The sequence below is a fragment of the Mixophyes fleayi genome, chromosome 4, assembly GCF_038048845.1.
Source record: "Mixophyes fleayi isolate aMixFle1 chromosome 4, aMixFle1.hap1, whole genome shotgun sequence".
Classification (NCBI taxonomy): Eukaryota; Metazoa; Chordata; class Amphibia; order Anura; family Limnodynastidae; genus Mixophyes; species Mixophyes fleayi.
The window spans coordinates 44141066-44162614 of NC_134405.1; the positions used below are offsets into that span (position 1 = coordinate 44141066).

At 43.8% G+C, this 21549-nt stretch overlaps 1 protein-coding gene across 4 annotated transcripts in view; it reads left to right on the forward strand.

Annotated features, from left to right (window-relative positions):
• Positions 1-17283, forward strand: part of TYK2 (tyrosine kinase 2) — a 39926-nt gene extending 22643 nt beyond the window's left edge. For 3 of the 4 annotated variants that reach the window (XM_075206833.1, XM_075206836.1, XM_075206835.1), the window contains exons 9-25: positions 479-596; positions 1340-1520; positions 1938-2056; positions 2490-2660; positions 5163-5250; positions 5337-5464; positions 5868-6003; positions 6100-6251; positions 6627-6777; positions 7209-7306; positions 7581-7773; positions 8788-8906; positions 8992-9164; positions 9344-9461; positions 9737-9847; positions 11659-11800; positions 16352-17283. In XM_075206833.1, the coding sequence (XP_075062934.1) occupies positions 479-596; positions 1340-1520; positions 1938-2056; positions 2490-2660; positions 5163-5250; positions 5337-5464; positions 5868-6003; positions 6100-6251; positions 6627-6777; positions 7209-7306; positions 7581-7773; positions 8788-8906; positions 8992-9164; positions 9344-9461; positions 9737-9847; positions 11659-11793 (2191 nt within the window). In that variant the 3' untranslated portion in view covers positions 11794-11800; positions 16352-17283. The remainder of the gene's footprint in view (positions 1-478; positions 597-1339; positions 1521-1937; positions 2057-2489; positions 2661-5162; positions 5251-5336; positions 5465-5867; positions 6004-6099; positions 6252-6626; positions 6778-7208; positions 7307-7580; positions 7774-8787; positions 8907-8991; positions 9165-9343; positions 9462-9736; positions 9848-11658; positions 11801-16351) is intronic. The other variant, XM_075206837.1, reaches the window with a different exon arrangement.
• The last annotated feature ends 4266 nt before the right edge of the window (positions 17284-21549 follow it).

Consider the following 21549-nt stretch of genomic DNA (forward strand, 5'->3'; position numbering starts at 1 on the left):
AGGGAGACATCGCGGGGACGGATGGAACATCTAATTTATCCCTTCTCTGCTCCAACATCCACTTGCCCATGTGCAAAGTCCGCCCATCACTCCATAAAGATCAATGATCCATCTGCTAGGAGACCGGGGTTGAGACAGAACCTATCAAAACGTGGATTGGATTGGAGGGTGGATGGAATAAAAATGCCCATGCGCATAGCCTTACTTGTGAATCCACTTTCATATCCCAAAAGTCATGTGACAAGCCAGCAAAGGAGTTTAGCTGTAGTAAATGGAATATTCTATATAAATGTATGTGTTTATAATGTATGCAATACATGTTTATGTAAAGGACTGTATAAGCAGCAAAAATAAAATTTGTTTTGTTTTTTAAAATGTATTATCGGAGGCGGCCACTTTGTGAGTCTAACCCATGCCACATCCCTTCGTATCTCACAATGACTGTCCATTATAGTCCTGACACCTTTCTATCACGCAGGGAGCAGTACATTGTCCAGAAGCTAAAGCGAGAAGAACAGACGGATGGGTTGTACATTATCCGCTGGAGCGCTTTTAACTTTAACAGACTCATCATGACGGTGAAAGGAGAAAACCAGGTCAGTGCAGGGTTAGCGGGTGAGATCGTCTGAGAATTAATAAGGTAATGGCAGTAGTCAGCTGGCTGCACTCTGTGATATAGGCAACTGGCCCCATCTCGCTGCACATTGTAGCCCCATAACCATCTGATCAGCATTTTCTCTTTCAGTCACCTGCAGGATTTAGATGAGGGAAAAGTCCCACACTTAGGAGGCTGGAGGCATACACAGTTAAGAAAAATAAAAAAAGCAAAAAAAAAAACCATTTACTCTACTTAACCCGCTCACATGACACAAGCGGAAGTTTTTTTTGTGTTAAATTTGTATGTGTACTAATATTTTAATGTTGTTGTCTTTGCTTCTATTTTATACTTTCTCTGAATCTTTGTGTAATTTATTGACTTGTTTGAGAGCTACAGAGTGTAGGTTTAATCGGACTGTTTCGTTAAATAAATAAACATTGCCTGCTTACAAAACAAATCCTTTCTTTGCACCCTTCCCGAACACCAGGACGTCCCCTATTTCGGTCTAGTTACATTACCATCTGGTGCACGCAGCGTAACTGTTCATCTTTACAAATGGCGTGTCCGGGGATTTTTACTTTTATGTGCTTAAGATTAAGTAAATCAACTAGAAGTATATTGAACTTCTAAAGATAATAGGGCGTAATTATGGCTAAAATGTGATCACCTGTCTAGATCTGCTTTATGTATTTCTGTTACGATCGACTCCAACTTCATGCTCTCTGTTATTTTGTTCCTCAGAACAAGCGGTTCAGCTACAGGCAGTTCAGGATAGATAAGGTGGATGATTCCTATACACTGGAGCAGTGGGACCGAGGTTTTCCCAGCGTCAAGGAATTGACAGAGAACCTGCGAGGCTGCACGTTGAAATCTGGGCAGGAGGTCTTCCACGTGAAGCAATGCATCCTGCCAAAGTCTGGCGGTACAGACACCTTTCAGATTTTGTATTCTCTTTTGTTTATAAAGCGCTAACATACTATGCTGATGTTAAGAAGATAGAATTAAATAAATGCATACATCATAGAACCTGAGAGTCTGTACTGCTAATATATAACCCTGTCTATAAGCATTTACTATGTGCACTCCCTCATAGGGTATATATAGCACACACGTACAATCCAAGGAGACTTCTAATATGAATAATGATTTATAGTAGTGAATTCATTCTTGTTATGTGATATCACAAGTGACTTTTCATACAAATATTAAGAGGGGTTTACAGATGTCCTTGTTTTATGTGGAACAGACCTGACACTGCCTGTACAAAGTACACAACAAAGTGACCTTACTGACTCTTAACAAATGCATATTTAATTTCACCAATTGTGTTCCATTTCAGAAGTTTCCAACCTAACTATCTGCAGGAAAGGGAAAGATAGCAGAGAGAGCACAGTGTCCCGGAACCTGAACTTGAGTCAACTTAGCTTCCACCAGATCCGCAAGCACGAGATCTCACAGGTCTGTTTGATCAAAGGGGGTCACTATAATCATGCACCAGCGATGGTGTTTCATATCTGTACCACTAGAGGGCTCTGTTTTGCACACTGCATTGAGGGACAGATGTCCTTGCCTTCCTTTATATCTTCCCGAATAGCAGAATCCACAATGTCAGTTGACTGGGTAAACAGGGGCTTAAAGCCATGCCACCAATTATCTTTTCCCTTCTCTAAACTATTTTAAATTACATAGCACCAGAGTAAGTACGAAGTGTCGTACAGGTCAAGTACATTATTGACAAGTACATCAGTGACATTAAAACATAGGCAAAAGATTAAAAACACACAAGAAGAGAGCCGTCTCTCCCCAAGGAGCTTACAGTCTAACGGTACACAGCACACAAGCTACCTGAATTTGTGTGGTGGTCAGTAATCTACCATATCTCGCTTCGCAGAAAGCCCACTTGGGTCAGGGGACCCGATCGAATATCTATGAAGGGGTTCTTATGGTGAGTGAAGGTGGTGAGGACGATTCAGAGTACGAGTCCAGTGAGCTGAACAATAATTCCCACGATCTACGAGTTGTTCTGAAAGTGCTGGATCCCAGTCACCAAGACATAGCACTGGTGAGTGCTGGGTGCGGGGGAGTCTGTGTGATTATAGCACTGGTGAGTGCTGGGTGCAGAGTGTAGTCTGTGTGATTATAGCACTGGTGAGTGCTGAGTGCGGAGGAGTCTGTGTGATTATAGCACTGGTGAGTGCTGAGTGCGGAGGAGTCTGTGTGATTATAGCACTGGTGAGTGCTGGGTGCGGGGGAGTCTGTGTGATTATAGCACTGGTGAGTGCTGGGTGCGGGGGAGTCTGTGTGATTATAGCACTGGTGAGTGCTGAGTGCGGGGGAGTCTGTGTGATTATAGAACTGGTGAGTGCTGAGTGCGGGGGAGTCTGTGTGATTATAGAACTGGTGAGTGCTGGGTGCGGGGGGGTCTGTGTGATTATAGAACTGGCGAGTGTTGTATGCAGAGAGTGCAGTTAATCTGCATTTACTGTCTGTGCCTCAAATCTTCCTGCTCTTTTAACTCTGCTCCACTTTGCTCTCTGTTCACCCCTTCACCACCTCCTCCATTTCCCACCTTCTTAACTTTCTGCTCCCTTATCTGTGTCTTCCTATCATAGACAGGTGCTGGGCTCATGTTGCTCTTCTGTGTCCTACCACCACCTTACTGTGATCTTATTCTCCACATCTCTGTGCTACATGGTATTACCCTACTAATGCAGGGACTACTGAACCAGGGCAACATTTCTCCGCAGTCTATTGGTAATCCGGAAATGTTTCTGGATGGCCAGATTTGCTCAAGGGGATGGGAGCTACAAGTGGAGTGCGCTGCAGGAGTGCCACAGATCCCATATGATTTTTACAAGATTGCAATGTGACAAATGGAGTAAATGTCCCAGGTATACCCCTGGAGACTCCCACTCGACACTGCAGGTCCAATAATGCACACGTGACAGTAGCCAGCGAATCAAAGCCTACTGCAGGCAACCATGTTTTTCAGCTCTCCTAGTGACCGAGTCTGACTCTCTTTATAGGGAGGTGCTTGCAGTTCTGAAGATTAGGACCCTGAGGATCAGAACCAGCTTAAACGTTCCCAGCACATGCTCCATTTTGGAGTCCTAGAATCCCTTTTTCTGGGATCAAGTTACGGTAGATCTCTCCAGTAATGGGCCCCTCCTGTTTTATGATTTTCTAAGAGGACAATGATTCGTCTCCCAGGTGTCTTTTCCACCTTTTGGTCTGCACTTTTGACAGGTTTTGTTACAGCTTAGGTTGATCAAGGCATAAGGAAAGGTGATTTTATGGTATCTCTGGATTTATCAAGGTCACGGCTCTTGTGACCAGTAAGGGAGCTGGCAATTCATCAACTCAAGCTGACCATCCAGACCTTTGAAATTCATGACTGGATTAGAACAGGCCAAGTCCTTCCTGGTCACCTTGACCTCCATGTTATCTCTGTGTCTCCTTTTCTACACGCTGCAGGAGAGGATCTTCCTTTCCCATATTGAATTTATCCAATCGCTAATCGCTGCCCTGCTGACCAACGGGCACTCAGCATCAAGTTGTACATGTGAGTAATGTGCTCTCTTTAAAGCATGTATGACTAGTCTCACGAGCACCTATCATATGAATCCAACTTTCTACCAGGGTAATTAATGGAACTATCTCATCTGGTGGTGAGGAGAACGTTTTCAGGCAGACAGCCAGGCATGGGGACAATGTACCTTCACAAATATGTGCAAGGGATCAGAAGGACTCCCTTCCAAGAACGTTGTCTTGAAGCAAAGGGCCATTTATCTGGTCTTGAGTGGACATCTCTTCTCAAAGCCCAGAAGACCAGATGGACGACGCCTCTGTGCTGTCTTAACTGAATTATTACGAGACACTTGCAGTTCTCAGGCCATGGTGGAAGCATTTAGAATTCTACGATGGGTGAAGTTGAGTGTTCCAGCCATCTCTGTAATCTACATTCTTGTGAATGTTTTGAGAGTGACCAGAGGTAAATCTGATGTAAACACATCAATAACAAACTCGGAGGGAGACAGTTCTTGGGACCCAAAGGTTTCTCCCCAAAACCCTGGCTTTTTATGTGCCTGTTTTAGTTGGTTTACCATTCCCACCACCAACTTCTCTAATCTCTCATATTTTTTACAAGATTAGATCGTAAGGAGTTTGGGTGTCGGTCATGGACCCAGATTTGCCCAGGCGCTCCTGGTAATCCAATCTAGTCGACATCTCTGTAACCTAGTTACAACATTCGCTTCTTCGACCAGTCCTTCTTTCCCAAGACCTCTTTCTTCATCAGAACTTAAAAGGAACTTTACACTGGACATAGCCTGCTTATCTGTGTGCTGCTCTCCGCCATGAATTGAACTTCTCAAGCTCATCACCTTCTTCTATCCCTTTTCCCTGTAGAACAATTGCTTGACCATTTGCTGTTCCTGCTAAACTCTGTTCTTATACTGCTTATCTTCTGTGTTGTTCCACTGTACCCCCCCCCCCCCCCCCCATTATTTACTTCTACGCTCCTGTTACTGCTCACGGCCTCTGTCTACTTTCTCTTACATCTCAGGCTTTCTTCGAGACCGCAAGTCTAATGAGCCAAGTCTCTCATATCCACCTAGTATTTGTCCATGGAGTTTGTGTCCGGGAATCAGAAAGTGAGTAATTGGTAGAGAGTAGTGGGTGTTTGCGAATGTCCTAATTACCATATACACACATTTCTTTTTTTGTTCTCTTTCATAAGATATCATGGTGGAGGAGTTTGTTGAACACGGCCCACTGGACGTTTGCTTACGCAAGGATAAAATGCAGATTTCTGCCGGGTGGAAGTTCACAGTGGCCAGGCAACTGGCGAGTGCCTTAAACTATCTGGTATGAGTATTATTGACATAGATAGGATTTTTGATATGGGTTCTGTTTAGATAACATCCAGTTGGGTACATACGTGTTATTGTGGAATAATGGATGCAGCTAGAGCATTGACTTCTATGTTAAAAACAAACAAACAATGTTCTATGCTCATGGAAACAAAGATACACCTGGAATGAAGCGTGTTCTGTTTTTGATGTGTCCTTCAGAAAATACAGAAGACTCATTTACATTGAAATCTGTGCTCCCTATAATGACAAGCGTTCTCCTCTCTTCCTCCATGCGGTGGATGCAGCTAACTCAAAAATATGCTTGATTTATCTCCAGTCTGCTGAATGTTTACAAATAGACCTGCTGGGTTAGAGTGTAACTTGCATGACTAAGTAGAACTCTTCTGTTTCTGCAGGAAGATAAATGTTTGGTCCACGGAAATGTCTGTGCAAAGAACATTCTACTGGCCAGGAAAGGTTTGGAAGATGGATCTTCTCCTTTCATCAAACTGAGCGACCCAGGAGTGTCCTTCACAGTACTTTCCCAAGAGGGTATTGAACACTATCTCTAGCATAGTAATTTTTATAAAATGTGTTTAGGATCTACCTGCTCTATGTGTGACGCTGAGTATGTCGGTCTCCCTGCAGAGCGGGTAGACAGAATCCCCTGGATTGCACCGGAGTGTGTCCGCAATGTCTCCAGTTTCAGTACGGCTGCCGACAAGTGGAGCTTTGGGACAACTTTACTGGAAATCTGCTTTAATGGGGATGTTCCTTTGAAGGAGAGAACTCCATCGGAGGTAAGTGAGCAGAAAAGGGCTTTATATACTGAGCAGTACAAGTGTCCGTAAATAAGCTGTGGAACTCTGGGAGTTATCTGGCTAAGGAACATTGCACACCTAGGTAGACTAAAATGCATGTGCAGAACAAGTTGTAAATGTTCTTGTAAGTCTGCGTCTTTATTCTGCTCAATGCATTTTAAACATGGGCAATTCAATATAAATGAAATGTGCCCCTTGTGCCTATTGCACAGGGTATATTTATTAAGTAAATAGTAGGTACTGCAGCCGGTTTGTTGGTCTTGGTTCGGCATACATAAAACTGATGTTGTTGTTTTTCTGTTGTATTAATAATTGTTCAAATAATCTTCTGTCTTCCTTTTCCAAACTCTGCAGAAAGAGCGGTTTTATGAAAAGGAGCTGGGTCTCCCTGAGCCGTCGTGCAAGGAGCTTGCTGATTTGATTGGCCAGTGTCATAACTACAACCCTTCAGGAAGACCCTCCTTCCGGACTATCCTCCGAGATCTGACCCAACTCCAGCCCCACGGTAAGAGCGGGGAGCCTCATTGGTGGCCTGGTTGTCTCCAGTTTCTAATTACTGTTAGATGGGTGCCATAATAACCAGGCACAGATATCATTAAGGTGACCTTTTTAGCATGTTGTGGTTAAGTCTTGCAATGGAAGATGTGGAACCCAATACGACTCGTTGTTGATGTCTAAGCAGAGCAAATGATGGCGGGACATAGTGATCCAATATTTTTTTCTTTGCCATCACAATTATTTCTAAAAATCATATGTTTTCATTAACATTTGTTTTTTTGTAGTGAATTTACAGCCAAGTTGTTATGAGTTTGTGCTGCTTTCATTGAAGAATTAAATCCATATATTGTGTACTTTGTTGATGATTTATTAAGAGGTTTGTTTTCAGTCTGTGTCTATTACCTCCATTTTAATAATTGCCTTTTATATCGTATGCAGATCTTTCTGATATTGCCTCCATCAGCCCTGATTACTCCATCACAGACCCAACAGTGTTCGAAAAACGTTACTTAAAGAAGATCCGGGAGTTGGGAGAGGTATCCTCCTTTCCAGTTCCTTCTCTTTCTCTTCTCTTATATTTCCTGCTCTCTAGTTGCATACACACATTGGACGCAACGATTGTGTGGGCTCATCCAGTGTTCCTCAGAATGCAGCCTATTGGTTCACCAGGAACTGGTGACATCACTGAATGCATGCGGTGATCACAGGTCCCTACTGAATTTATAGACTTTATTTTTTTACTGGGGCTAGGTGACTGCTTTGCTTTAACCCTTAAAAAGCCAGTTTATCAACCTGTGGTATTGATTCCAGGGACACTTTGGAAAAGTGAGCCTGTACTGCTATGACCCAAATAATGACGGGACGGGGGAGATGGTGGCTGTGAAATCGCTGAAGTCTGGGTGCAGTCAGCAGCTGGAGACCAGCTGGAAAGGAGAGATCAAAATCCTGAAAACACTCTACCATGAAAACATTGTGAAGTACAAAGGCTGCTGCAGCGAGCAAGGTCTGCTTACTAGTCTGAAGACTTGTCTTTTGGTCTATAGAAACTTTTTTAGAATTTGATGTTGTGAAGATACCGGATTGATATGGCCCAATGCTACGCACTTCATGCTGGCTGACCACCCACGGGTGCCTTACTATGCCAGGGAAGTCTACCCAGTACCTTCTAGAGTTCTCAGCCACTCAGGCAAATTCAGTAAGAAAGTAAAGCAATACATTTATTGTAATAAAAACAATCACTAGAAATATATACACACAGTAAATAAATGCCAGGCAGGATTACCACATCATGTGTCCCTTACCCCACTAGCTTAAGGAGCTACAGTCACTTGGATGTCCTGACTTAAAGACCCATGGAGTTCTTCTCTTAGCTGCAGCTGTAGTCCATTGGTAGAGAACAAAAACTAAAAAAAACAGCTACACTGCACCTTCCATGAATCAAATCTCAGAATCAACATCTCTTCCTCCCCTGGAGTGGCTCCTTATATCTAGGTTCTAATTTCCACAGTGTTTCCCCTCCCTGGGCAAACCCCTGGGTCTATCCTTCTTAACCATTGGTGGGTGCTGTATCAGGGGGTTGGAAGGGGAGTGGAGATGAGCTGTACTTTCACAGAAGGTCCCTACTGGACTTAGACAAGATGTCTGAACTATTCATGCTGAGAACAATGGATACTAATTGGCCTTCCCCCTCACCTGTATCCTGCAATCTGATTCTTGCCTATAACCAAACTGGCTTCACTTTAAGGACAATGATTAACATCTTCCATGCAATATCAACAAGGTACAATAAACAATATACATATTTACAATGAGCTACAATGTCCCCTTATCCACATGTGATTAAGACACTGCAGTGGTATTTTGTTGAGCTGGGGAACAAATGCAAGGGCTATAAAAAGTACATGCTATAATCCACATTTTGTGAGAAACGAGGAACAGGCTGGTTAGGGTGATATTAATACCTCGTTTTACCACAGCTGTCTTCAGCCTTCATTTGGTTTTTGTGTTCACTTCACAGGCGATAAGATTGTCCAGCTCATTATGGAGTATGTCCCTCTGGGGAGTCTGCGGGATTACTTGCCCAAACACAACGTGAGCCTGGCTCAGATATTACTATTTGCCCAACAGATCTGTGAGGTGAGTCCGTGGTCCGTCGTGTTCCGAGGAAGTAGTGTTATGAATTTAGCCAACACACTGATAAATCTCTCCGTCGTGCACACAGGGGATGGCGTACCTCCACTCTCAGCATTATATTCACCGGGACCTCGCAGCCCGCAATGTCCTGGTGGAAAATGAGAACGTGGTGAAGATTGGTGATTTTGGACTTGCCAAAGCTGTGCCCGAAGGTCATGAATATTACAGAGTAAGAGAGGATGGGGACAGCCCAGTGTTTTGGTAAGGAACTGTGATGCTTCCTCACTGCTCTATTGACTAAATAGTCTTTAATGTGAAGCTCCATATTAATATTTTAATCCTAATAATTGGTTGTACCAACCTTTCCACATGGTCAAGCTTTGACACTCCTCTTAATATGGGCACATACCGACCATGCTGCTCCTTGTGTTCACTTGCAGGTACGCCGCAGAATGTCTTAAGGAATGCAAATTCTTCTATGCCTCGGATGTCTGGTCATTCGGGGTCACACTCTATGAACTTTTGACTCGATGTGACTCCTATCTCAGCCCCCCTGCTGTGAGTACACAGATTTCTCTCATTGTTCATTTCAGTTATTCACTTCACATTTATACGGTAGCCTGACTCCATATTGAAAGTGTACCTTTAGGCCTGCGCTCTGTGGGGGTGGCCGTTGTGTGGGCTAGGCCAACAATCAGCCCACCGGTTCACAAGGAACTAACTTCTAGTTAATTGATGAGCAGGATATTGGTTCAGCACACAAATGGGCAGCCTACACTTGTGAGTAGAGGCTGCAGTACGAAACTAAACTGCCTCACCTTCCTCCTGCTTAGAAATTCATTGAGATGATTGGAGTCACCCAAGGACAAATGACTGTGGTGCGACTGATTGACTTACTAGATCGCGGTCAGAGGCTGCCGTGCCCAAGCGATTGCCCTATGGAGGTAAGTGAGGAATAACATAAACAGCTATGTCAGACCAGTCGTTTGGACAACTCTGTTTCAGTATGATACGCACCTTCGTATGACCACAGAATGTAGCTTCAAAAGGCTCCTTCCACCGTTGCCTGATCCTCTGAGCTGTATGGTACTGTGAGCACCCAGCGCTGAAGGACTGGATCCATCTAGTACTCTCCAGTAATAGATCTTCCCTATTCATTGGTATTGAAGAGTACAGGATGGATTCAATCCTCCCATAATATGAGTTTGCTGCGCAGATTCGCTCAGATTCAGGTGACAGGAGGTTGTATACAGAGATATAGATTTCTCCTTCTCCAGTAGGGGGAGACAGACAGTGGGTTATATTTCACCCGTAGGAGGCAGAACATGGAACAGACTATATAACCCTGTGTGTCCTCTGCTCCTTCCTCGTTTCTTTTCCCAGTGTCCTGCGTAGAAGGTGGTCATAGTGCTCAGGCTCCTATTTAATATTTGTATTTTTATTTTACACCATTTTGGGTGACAGACTTGGCTGTCCTTGGAGCGTGGCTGGGGAATTATCTCCATCCGCCTATTTTCATTGAGAGAGTCCCTCACCCCCACCTTTGTACCTGGCCTCAGCCATAAGTCAGGTGGCTACCTAGGGGTGAGGAGGATGCGTGAACCCCTGCAATATTGCAGATCCTCCTGTCCCGGTTAGCTCAGTGTTCCTTAGTGGGCTGAGCCACTTAGTGCAGTGTATTGAGGGCCGGATTAACCATTGGTCTAACTGGGCTACAGCCCAGGGGCCTATGGCATCCAGGGGGCCCTTGAAAGTGCTCAGCAGCAGTATTGATCGGTCGGGGGCGGGGGCGCCCCCAGCGCGATCAGTGCTGCTGAGCACTTTCACTGCGGTCCTTCTCCAGCGCGTTGTAGTCTCCTTACTGAGGACATCTCGTGAGTCTCACTCTCACGAGATCTCCTCAGTAAGGAGCGTACAGCGTGTCGGGGAAGGAGGTAAGTGCCGGGGGGGGGGGGGGCAGCTCTGATCACGGGGGAATGGAGGCCCCCTTAGCCCAGGTGCCTCCATTCCCTTAATTCGGCACTGAGTGTATTGTACAGAATAGCTGTAGGCTTTTTCCAGAAGACAAACCTTGTTGAATTCTAAGTATTATTACATGCCAGCTCCGATTACATTGCAAAACAACATACACTCTGGTCGTGCAGCAACTGTAAATTTAACTATTTGGTTATGTGAGATTTTACTGTCTGTTACATATGCCATAGCCCATTTATTCCATGAGGTGAGTTGAAAATCTCTCTTCCTGTGGCATCACAAAGTTATCTCCTAACCTCAGAGCCCCCAGTCTGCTTCTGCCTACCCACCGCCTTTCCCTCCAGAGTCTCCACACTTACGAATTATAAGAGAAAGCTTAGTGTGACACTAATCACCTGTGCTTCCTCCTGTAGTCGTCCAGCAGACTTTTACCAAGTAAATTTGCAAATAAACTGTTCAGGACTGTCGCAGTCCCCTTTCCACCTGCAGTGTCTGTTCCATTTCTTACAACACACAGTGCCAACAACTTTCAAGCTAGAACACAAATAAGATTTAATGCGGAACCAAGCAGCAGATTTAAACAGCACATACAAATGCTGCATTTCAACCATAAGGCAGCAGAAAACCTATTAACAACTATCTGCAAACCATCTTATTATGAATACAATGGCTGCTTCCACTGTATATAGACGATGGGGTATGCTTAGAACCTGAATGGGTTTTGTGTGAGTCCTTCATCTATATATGTTACGGCTCTTTAACCCCTTTCTTTTCTTGTTAGATATACAAACTGATGAAGAACTGCTGGGAGACCGAAGCAAATTTCCGGCCTTCATTTCCTAACTTGGTCCCCATCCTGAAATCCTTCCATAATACATACAGCACACAGGCACCATCTGTGTTCAGCGTGTGCTAACCCAATGGTACGTATCTCAAGGAGTTTGTTTCGTAATGTAAAGGCTTACAGTAGTTTTTCTATATACCTCATAGATCTAAATATATTGCATGTTTATTGGGTCTTATTTCATGAATAAGATAAATATGTTTGCGTGGGTTTCCTCCCACACTCCAAAAACATACTAGTAGGTTAATTGGCTGCTATCAAAAATTGACCCTAGTCTCTCTCTCTCTGTCTGTGTATGTGTGTTAGGGAATTTAGACTGTAAGCTCCAATGGAGCAGGGACTGATGTGAGTGAGTTTTCTGTACAGCGCTGCGGAATCAGTGGCTCTATATAAATAAATGGTGATGATGATGAAATATATATTCTGTTGTTAAAGTGGTATGGAACTGGTAAATAAAGAGAGCAGGAAGTTTCTATTTTTCAGGTAAAAGTGATAAATGGGCATATTTTACACTATACCATAAGGTTCACTTACCTTTTCAGTTAGGAAGATTCCGATTTTTCTCGGGGAGGAAAGAGGGTGGTCACATGGTGCTGATCTGTGATCTTCTGCTCTCTCCTGATCTTCACAGTCAGCAGACCCAATTCTTCCTGCAGTCACATGATACGCTGAGCTTAAATTTCCTTTAATCAACTCTTCAATATCTGTGAGTGAAGCTGTGTGCAATGAAGTCTGCAAGAGCTGGGGGCCGTAGGTGAGAGGTTGTCAGGCTGCATGCGGCCCGCCTGTTCCGTTCCTCCCACACCGTGCTAGAGAGGCCCCCAAATCATCTGTCTGCTCTCATCTTGGGAATCAGGTGGACGCTGTTTGCCTACAGCGAGGAGGGGTCATTCACTGAAGTGGGCACGTGCATCATCACCAGTTTTAGTTTCTTGGGCTGGTAGAGCTAAACAGCAGCTGCACTCGTCCCAAGCTCTGGGTGAATGCAGCAGCCTTGTACTGGAATACGAGATGGCGACCACCATCAAGGTGGACTGCAATGTGGAGGAGGGATTTGCTGAGACGCGAGAATCCAGCTCTTACTGAGTGGGGGGAATCAGCCGGCCCCAGCTATAATTTTCACATCTCTGTGATTTGGAATCCTTAATCTCTTCTCCCAGGACAATCTGAAGTTGTGCCCTCTCCACCCCCTTTTATCTCATTTCAATAATCTCTTTCTACAAAATAAAACATCCTTTCTGCACTGATCTGCGAAAGTAGGCGCACAGGTGCTTATGCTCTGTAGTTTGGAAGGAACATCCTGACTGTACCCAGTTCTTCCCCTCTGTGTAGCTCTTCCCATCAACCTGCACAACCTTCTGCTTCTCCGCAAATATTACCGTGTTGCTTTGGTAGATATCTAGATCCACTTGCGCAAATTGAGGGACACACAACAGGACCAAAGTTTGTTTCACACTGCACGGAAGAAGTTTTGTACATTGTAAATGACCTACCCTGTCTGTGTTGCCTTTTTCAGAGAAAAACCTTTTTAGGGCCAAAGTGAAAAACGTCACAGCTGCTGCAGGCGGGAAGCGTACTTTTCTTATGAAGACAATCTAAAATAATTTGTATCCTTCTGGACTTTGAAAAGGTCGGACACACAGACCTCTGATAACAGGAAGTCCTTAGTCTAGAACTGTCTAGAACCTGTTCTATGTCCAAGCTCTAAATACTTGAAGTTATACATGAGGGGTATCAAAAATATATTTTATCCCTTTTGGAGCCTCTTCCAGAAAACTTTTAAGACAGCAGGAATAGATTCTATTCAAGCTACGGACGGGCTGCTGGACTTGGTGGTTATCTGCAATCTCCTGGATCACCAGAGGGGGTCAGGGTTTTCCATCACCTGTTTGAACTTAAAGGCCCTCAACAAATTCCATTCACTGTAGCTGGAGTCACTTCAGTTAGTAATTCGGGCGATGAGGAAAGGTTAGTATCTGGTGTCTCTGGATATCTGAGATGCATACTGTCATATCCTCACTTGGAAGGATCATTGGCACTTCCTCTTCTTTGCCTGCCAGGAGGCACAATTCCAGTTTCGAGTACACGCCTTTCGTTTGCGTACCGTCCAGGTAGGACTGAATTATAAATAATCCCAAATCATTGCTGTTCCCGTATAATGTCATGGTGCTTTGAATCAACGCGGTGCTTCTTACATGCCCAGGAAAGGATTTGCTCACACCAAGCTAACTCCTCCACTTCTGACCAAACCGCATGCTTCCAAGAGCCTCACTTCCATCCGGTATTGCGTAAGGGTAATGAAAACTATACTTTTATTTTGGAAGCTGAGCATTATGTGAAACTCCACATGGGGCCCATGTGGCTGTCACAGAGTGGTTATCTCCCTTGGGTGGTGGATGGATCAGTGACATCTGAGGGTGAGTAGTGGCAGGTGGTCACAACAGGTGTCCGTCTCCCATGATGAATGCGGTTTTCGTACACCTTGGGTATATGCGGTATTCTCAGGAATTGTTAATCGTCCATCTTTGGCCTATTCGGTCTTGAAATGCATATTGGATTCATCACTTCATCAGCCACTGTGTTTTCCGCTTTAAACATATTTGTCTGGACTGGTTCTTTTAGCATCCAGCTGGTGCTGCTTCCAGGCATTAAAATGTTTTTACTAGTAGTAGGCCATATTCAGTCACACCTCTATTCCCCTTCAGTTTCTGGCTGGGTTCTGAACTTGGCTTACAGGATGCTGTCTTTGATCCTCTTTTGGTTCCTCCCTGTTTTCTCACCTGAAAGGTGGATATTCTCCTAGCTATTGTTTCGTCTAGGTGCCGATCTTTACCATCAACATCCATACCAAACCTCTCCTTAAAACAAGGATGTTAATTCATATAGTCCTGTCCTTCCAACCTAAAATGGTATCTGGTTTTCATGTCATCTAGAACTTTATAGCGATTCACTCTGTGCATGTATTGCATTGTCTGCATATGCAAGACTCAGGAATTCTGTCGTTTGAATGCCATTTGTCCTCTTCGATCGCCATAGAAAGGGGATGCGGTGCCACCATGGTCGATTTCCGGCTGTATCAGGAGGACAAACCATTTCTGTGTTGGAGATACCAGATCCCACACTGGTCAGTCCTTTTATGCTGGGGCAATGTCAGATCATGTTTGCTGAGTAGCCAACTGGTCTCCACATAAAGTTTTCCAAACTGGACAAAGCGATCTGTGTAGGCCGCCTGGGAGGAAGGCCATCTAGGCAACTATTCACTTGTAAGAATGCCTCCACTCCTGTTGAAGATGGCTTTGGGACATCCCACTATCTGTTACCCACTACTGCAGATGTACTTGCCATTAAATCCCTTTCTCCAGGGCTGTGGGAGAACACAGACTAACCCCAAAATGATTGCTCCCTGGTGTACTCTACTCCTTTCGTGTGTACCCGCTTGGCTAGTTGTCCAGCCTCGTGGGAGTGGATAATTATCCAATGTCTTTGTCCTTCAGGGGTTTTTCAGTATGTAAAAAAATCTAATTTTTCTGATTAACCGAAGCTCTTCTGATTTGTAAGGAAATGCAAGATATTTGCTGTCCTCAAACACATTGCTTCTGGTTTATTTCTACTTTTTTTCATGATTTTAGACAATTGTTCAATATTACACAAACAAAGATTTTTCTGTACAAGTAACTTAATAGTATCTATATTTGATAAGAAGGGTTAAATTCATAAACTCCGAAATCACCGTGCCTCATGGCATCTTATTAACTCAAGAATATTTCAAAATATTGTTCAACATTATCATGAAATAATATTTTGGCAAAATGTATGGTACAGTCCTTTATTATTATTATTGGTTTGTCTGTGGTTATTTTAGCAGTATGGTAATCCAAACGACGATATTAAAAGTCACCATCTTTTTGCCTTTGTGAGCCGAAAGTGTACAATAGCTATAAAATGATTTAGCCACTGAAAGCTGTCATTTATATTCTGCCTCACAGCACTGGGGTCATTGAGTTCAATTCCTGACCATGGCCTTATCTGTGTGGAGTTTGTATGTTCTCCCCGTGTTTGCGTGGGTTTCCTCCCACACTCCAAAAACATAGTACTAGGTTAATTGTCTGTTATCAGAATTGACCATAGTCTGTGTGTGTGTGTGTGTGTGTGTGTGTGTGTGTGTGTTAGGGAATTTAGACTGTAAGCTCCAATGGAACAGGAACTGATGTGCGTTCTCTGTACAGTGCTGCGGAATTAGTGGCGCTATATAAATGATGATGATGATATAGTGTTTGCGTGGGTTTCCTCCGGGTGCTCTGGTTTCCTCCCACACTCCAAAAACATACTTGTAGGTTAATTGGTTGCTATTAAAAATTGACCTTTGTCTGTGTGTGTGTGGAGGGGGGATTGGACTGTAAGCTCCAATGGGGCAGGGACTGATGTGAGTGAGTTCTCTGTACAGCGCTACGGAATTAGTGGCGCTATATAAATTGATGATGATTATATACATGTTTTGTTATTTCTCATTGGTTAACTAATTATCTCTTTTCTGTAATCATTCCAAGACACATTCAGCATAGACAGACCTGTACGGAGAAAAGCCGTCACATGATCAGATAACACCATCTCCTTTGTGTCTTTGTTGTAGCACAGCTTTGCTGACATCATGGAGCATGGAATTACCGAGCCAGCACCCGCTACATGACCTGCTGCTTACAAAGTGTACGACTCATGGCAGCGTGGCAGAGCGTCAATCTGGCACACGAGCTATCGCTTATGACCATCCGAGGCCGATGCCCCCTGGAGCTATTCTGGGGCGACCATGTTTGGGACGTGAAAATGGCTGGAATTTCTATTTTTTTTTTTTTCTCTTTCTCCTCTCACTGGAGCAGTGTTATCCACGTCAGGAGTGCAAAAGCCAAAATAACACTGTATTGTAACTGTTTAGATCTGGGGCAGTGATCCAATGAGCGCTCGGTCCCAGCGGAGAGCAGAGTGGCTGAACTATGTACGACACATCCGATACCTAACCAAACGTTACAAACTGTGAACTTGTTGAAATCTCATGAAGTGCTTTACTGTCAGTTGGGATAGCAGCGTATAAATGTGTTTCATTCCCCCTGGCTGTGATGGGCAGGAATACACCTGTGATGCACGTTACATAGGAGATGCAAAATATATGCAAACAGGCTAGTGCAATACTGCAGTATTTTAAATATCTGTATTACCCTCCCCCCCCACCACCTTCCTTCTCACCCTCGCCCCCCCCCCCCCCCCCTCCCCAACCCAGACTCAGGCAAACTGCAGATCTCCAGCTGGTGGACAGGGAATGCTTAGACTTCTAGTTCCACCACAGTTCTAGTGCTGCAGGTTCTCTTACTGTGCCCCGAACCTTACTTTCCACAAGAAGCCTTAAAGTCTGTGAATGAAATGGTTTGCTTTAAACTGTGCCTGCTCAGTGAGGAAATGAATATACACAGCAAGCAAATTTTATGAAGTTAACTTCATATTTCACTTTATCAGGTATTTTAGCCCACCCTCACCCCTTCAGATGTGAAATATTAAAGTGCTTAAACAGAGGCTGGATGCCGTGTCTGAGTTGTGTTTGGTGTGGCTTCCATTGCACAGCTGTAAAGGGATTCTCTCTACCGTTGGAAAGTATTCTGTAACCAGAACCGATACGTTGTACAGACCAACATCTCTCCATAGACAGGGACAGCAATAAGGCCACCGAGTCTGAGAAACCTGATATAGTCAGTGTAAGTAGAAAGGCGATAACATGATTGTTCAGTCTACCCACACACTTTGCAATGTCAGTGTTTTCACTTCCTGGGTGACAAACTTATAAACTTAGATGATCGTATTTTTTTTGCTATGAAGGACTTTTACTTGTGTCATACACTTAGCAATAATAAGCTAAAGATCTCATTGATCTCCTTGAATATGGTCATGAGGAAAAATGTGTGGGCACCCTCACTTGTCTACAGTGCCAAAATGTCTATATTCTATAATATTTAAACTGCAAGGCTTCTAATGCTTCTGTAGTAGTGTATCGAGACAATGAAACATCAGGCAGGATACTGATTTTATTAGATGTTTTCTGTTACCTGTATAATATGTCCTGCCTCCAGTACTCGTAGCTGTACTGAAGGGGGAGGAAAAAATGAGGATTGGAAAAGTCGGGAGACTCGTACAGGAACTAACATTATGCCTGACAGCACAGTATGAAGTTAGTCTGTCCCATCACATTGTTCTTGTTATTATATGCTACAGCTATACAATAAGTTAGGTACCTTTAGATGACAGAAGAGCTAGTGCAGACAATTTTCTCATAAGTACTATGTTAAAGAATAGGACCGAATACATGACAGGGCAGTTTCCCTTATACATGACAGTGACACGTCAAAGTTGTTGATGGGCAGTATTAAACGTAGCAGGGCGGTAAAGAGGAAATTGTATGGGGAAATGCCAGCAAGGGCTCTTCAGATCCTAGAGAGCGGTAAATTATATATAATCAGAAGAGTATAGAGAAAAGAATGAGATGGAGATTTGAAAGAAAACATGGAGCATGTTGTGTTTCACGTGTTTCAGAACTATTTGTAATAATACACAGTTGTGCCACAGCTAACTAATATGTCACACACACAGCTCTGGAGTCAGGTTCTTGTTATGTCACACACACAGCTCTGGAGTCAGGTTCTTGTTATGTCACACACACAGCTCTGGAGTCAGGTTCTGGTTATGTCACACACACAGCTCTGGAGTCAGGTTCTGGTTATGTCACACACACACAGCTCTGGAGTCAGGTTCTGGTTATGTCACACACACACAGCTCTGGAGTCAGGTTCTGGTTATGTCACACACACAGCTCTGGAGTCAGATTCTGGTTATGTCACACACACACAGCTCTGGAGTCAGGTTCTGGTTATGTCACACACACAGCTCTGGAGTCAGGTGCTGGTTATGTCACACACACAGCTCTGGATTCAGGTGCTGGTTATGTCACACACACAGCTCTGGATTCAGGTGCTGGTTATGTCACACACACACACAGCTCTGGATTCAGGTGCTGGTTATGTCACATACAACCAAAACATGAATCCAGAGCTGTGTGTGTGACATAAGCAGGAACCTGACTCCAGAGCTGTGTGTGAGACATAACCAGAACCTGACTCCAGAGCTGTGTGTGTCTGTGTGACATACACACAAACGGCTCGAGACAGGTTCTGGTTATGTCACACACACCGCTCTGGAGTCAGGTTCTTGTTATGTCACACACACACAGCTCTGGAGTCAGGTTCTTGTTATGTCACACACACACAGCTCTGGAGTCGGGTTCTTGTTATGTCGCACACACACAGCTCTGGAGTCAGGTTCTTGTTATGTCACACACACACAGCTCTGGAGTCAGGTTCTTGTTATGTCACACACACACAGCTCTGGAGTCGGGTTCTTGTTATGTCACACACACACAGCCCTGGAGTCAGGTTCTGGTTACGTCACACACACACAGCTCTGGATTCATGTTTTGATTGCATCACACACACAAGCCCGAAGTAACGTTCTGGCTGTGTCACACACACACACACACACACACACACACACACACACGTTCTGGAGTAAGGTTCTGGTTATGTTACACACAGCTCTGGTGTTGGGCTCTGGTTGTGTCACACAAACAGTTTGAAAGTCAAATTCAAGTTGTGCCACACAGTCACAGCATTAATTAATTGATCAGAGTTGGGTTCTGGTTTTGTCATGTGCAGTTTCCAAGTATGTTTCAGATTGTGTCACACACAAATGCAGAGTCAGATTGTGGTTGTGTATTGCACCCAGTTTCAGAATATTCTTTTATCATGCACAGCGTTCGTTATTTTCCACTTTTTACCACCAGAAATGAGCACTTATTTTCCTAGATTTTATAAATATAGACAGTGCAATGCTGATAAAAAAATGTAGATAATAAATACTAATTTGTTTGCTTTTTTATTTACATAGATAATGATTAGCAAACATCATTCAGTTTTTATCATCAATAGTATTTATTAGTTTTCAAAATTTAAGGGGTATAGAAAGTAAAGAAGGGGGGTGGAAGGGAAGGACAAAAAAATGAAGGGAAGGGTGGTACATAGTTGGGAGGAACACAGCAACCAACACAGTATCTGTAATACATTCAATAGGAATAGTCAAAAACCTTGTAAGCCACTTATTCACACAACATCACTCAATTTTAACCTTTTGGTAAAATATACATTTAAATTTACCAGTATCTCCGCAGCAATGAGGCATTAACTGTTAGCAGTTTGCCAGCCCTAACATTGTTTCAACAAAGTTAAAAACAAACCGTGCCCATCGTTTCCTGCCAAGCGTTATTTGAGTAAATAAGGGAGGGGGAGATGTAAGGCAACTCACTTTTCACACACACCTGCTCAGCTGATCTCTTCAGCTCACAAGTAGATAAAAATCTAATTAAATATTAACATTGTTTCAAATCTACTTACTTGTGTGCTGAACTTTTCAGCCAATGTACAGCACCACGTTTGTTTGGAATTGTAAAGCAGTTTGGGCTCCTCATCATCATCACCATTTATTTATATAGCGCCTCTGATTCCACAGTGCTGTACAGAGAACTCACTCACATCAGTCCCTGCCCCATTGGAGCTTACACTCTAAATTCCCTAACACACACAGAGAAAGACTAGGGACCAGGGCCCATGGAGACAATGGGGCATACTACAGGGGGAACTAGCGAGCTGTAGGTCCCGGTTCCCTCCTCCTTGCTTCCCTGCACAGGGGACCACAGCGCGCTAGTTCTGCCTCTGGGAATGGGCATATTTGTCCACTGCATGATCCATTGTCTTCTACATAAAGCACACACATGTACAACAAAGAGGAAAGGCTATTCCCCATATCCCTAGAACTTACCTTGCACCAGACTACTGTATCCTAGGCAGGAGCACAGAATAACCCAGCGCAACAAAAAGAAACTGTCTCAGTGTTGCCCTCTCCCACTAGACTGCAAGCTCTCCCGTGCAGGGTCATCGCTACCCTCTATTTGTTTTCTTTTTATGTGCTGTGCAATTTGTATTGTGCGGGTCCTGCCTACTCGCAGAGCTTGGAGGAGAGGGATGAAAACTGGACAAAGGATGGTTGAAGACCTAACTAGATTCATACAGAGAGGAGGTGGAGTCAGTACAGGAACAACATAAAGTGATCTGGTAGCATATAGTACATTCATCATCAGCTATTTATAGCGCTGTACAGAGAACTCATTCACATCAGTCCCTGCCCCATTGGAGCTTAAAATCTAAATTCCCTAACATACACAGACAGACAGAGAGAGACTAGGGTTAATTTTGATAGCAGCCAATTAACCTACTAGTATGTTTTTGGAGTGTGGGAGGAAACTGGAACACCCCGAGGAAACCCATGCAAACACGGGGAGATCATACAAACTCCTCACAGATAAGGTCATGGTCGGGAATTGAACTCGTGACCCCAGCGCTGTGAGGCAGAAGTGCTAACCACTTAGCCACCGTGCTGCCTAATACATTGTACATTATGCAAATGCCATGCTTGTTATATGGCGGATTTTATATGCTTCTCCAGTCCTATGGTATGAGAATCATCTGGCTATAATCATCATCATCAACAACATTTATATAGCGCCAGCAAATTCCGTAGTGCTTTACAATTGGGAACAAACATTAATAAAACAATACCGGGTAATACATACAGACAGAGAGGTAAGAGAACCGCCTGTATAATATTCATAAACCCTTCTATTACACCACCATTGAGTGGGTAGCATATTTGTCACCACTTCTGTTGTGTCTTTATCAACTA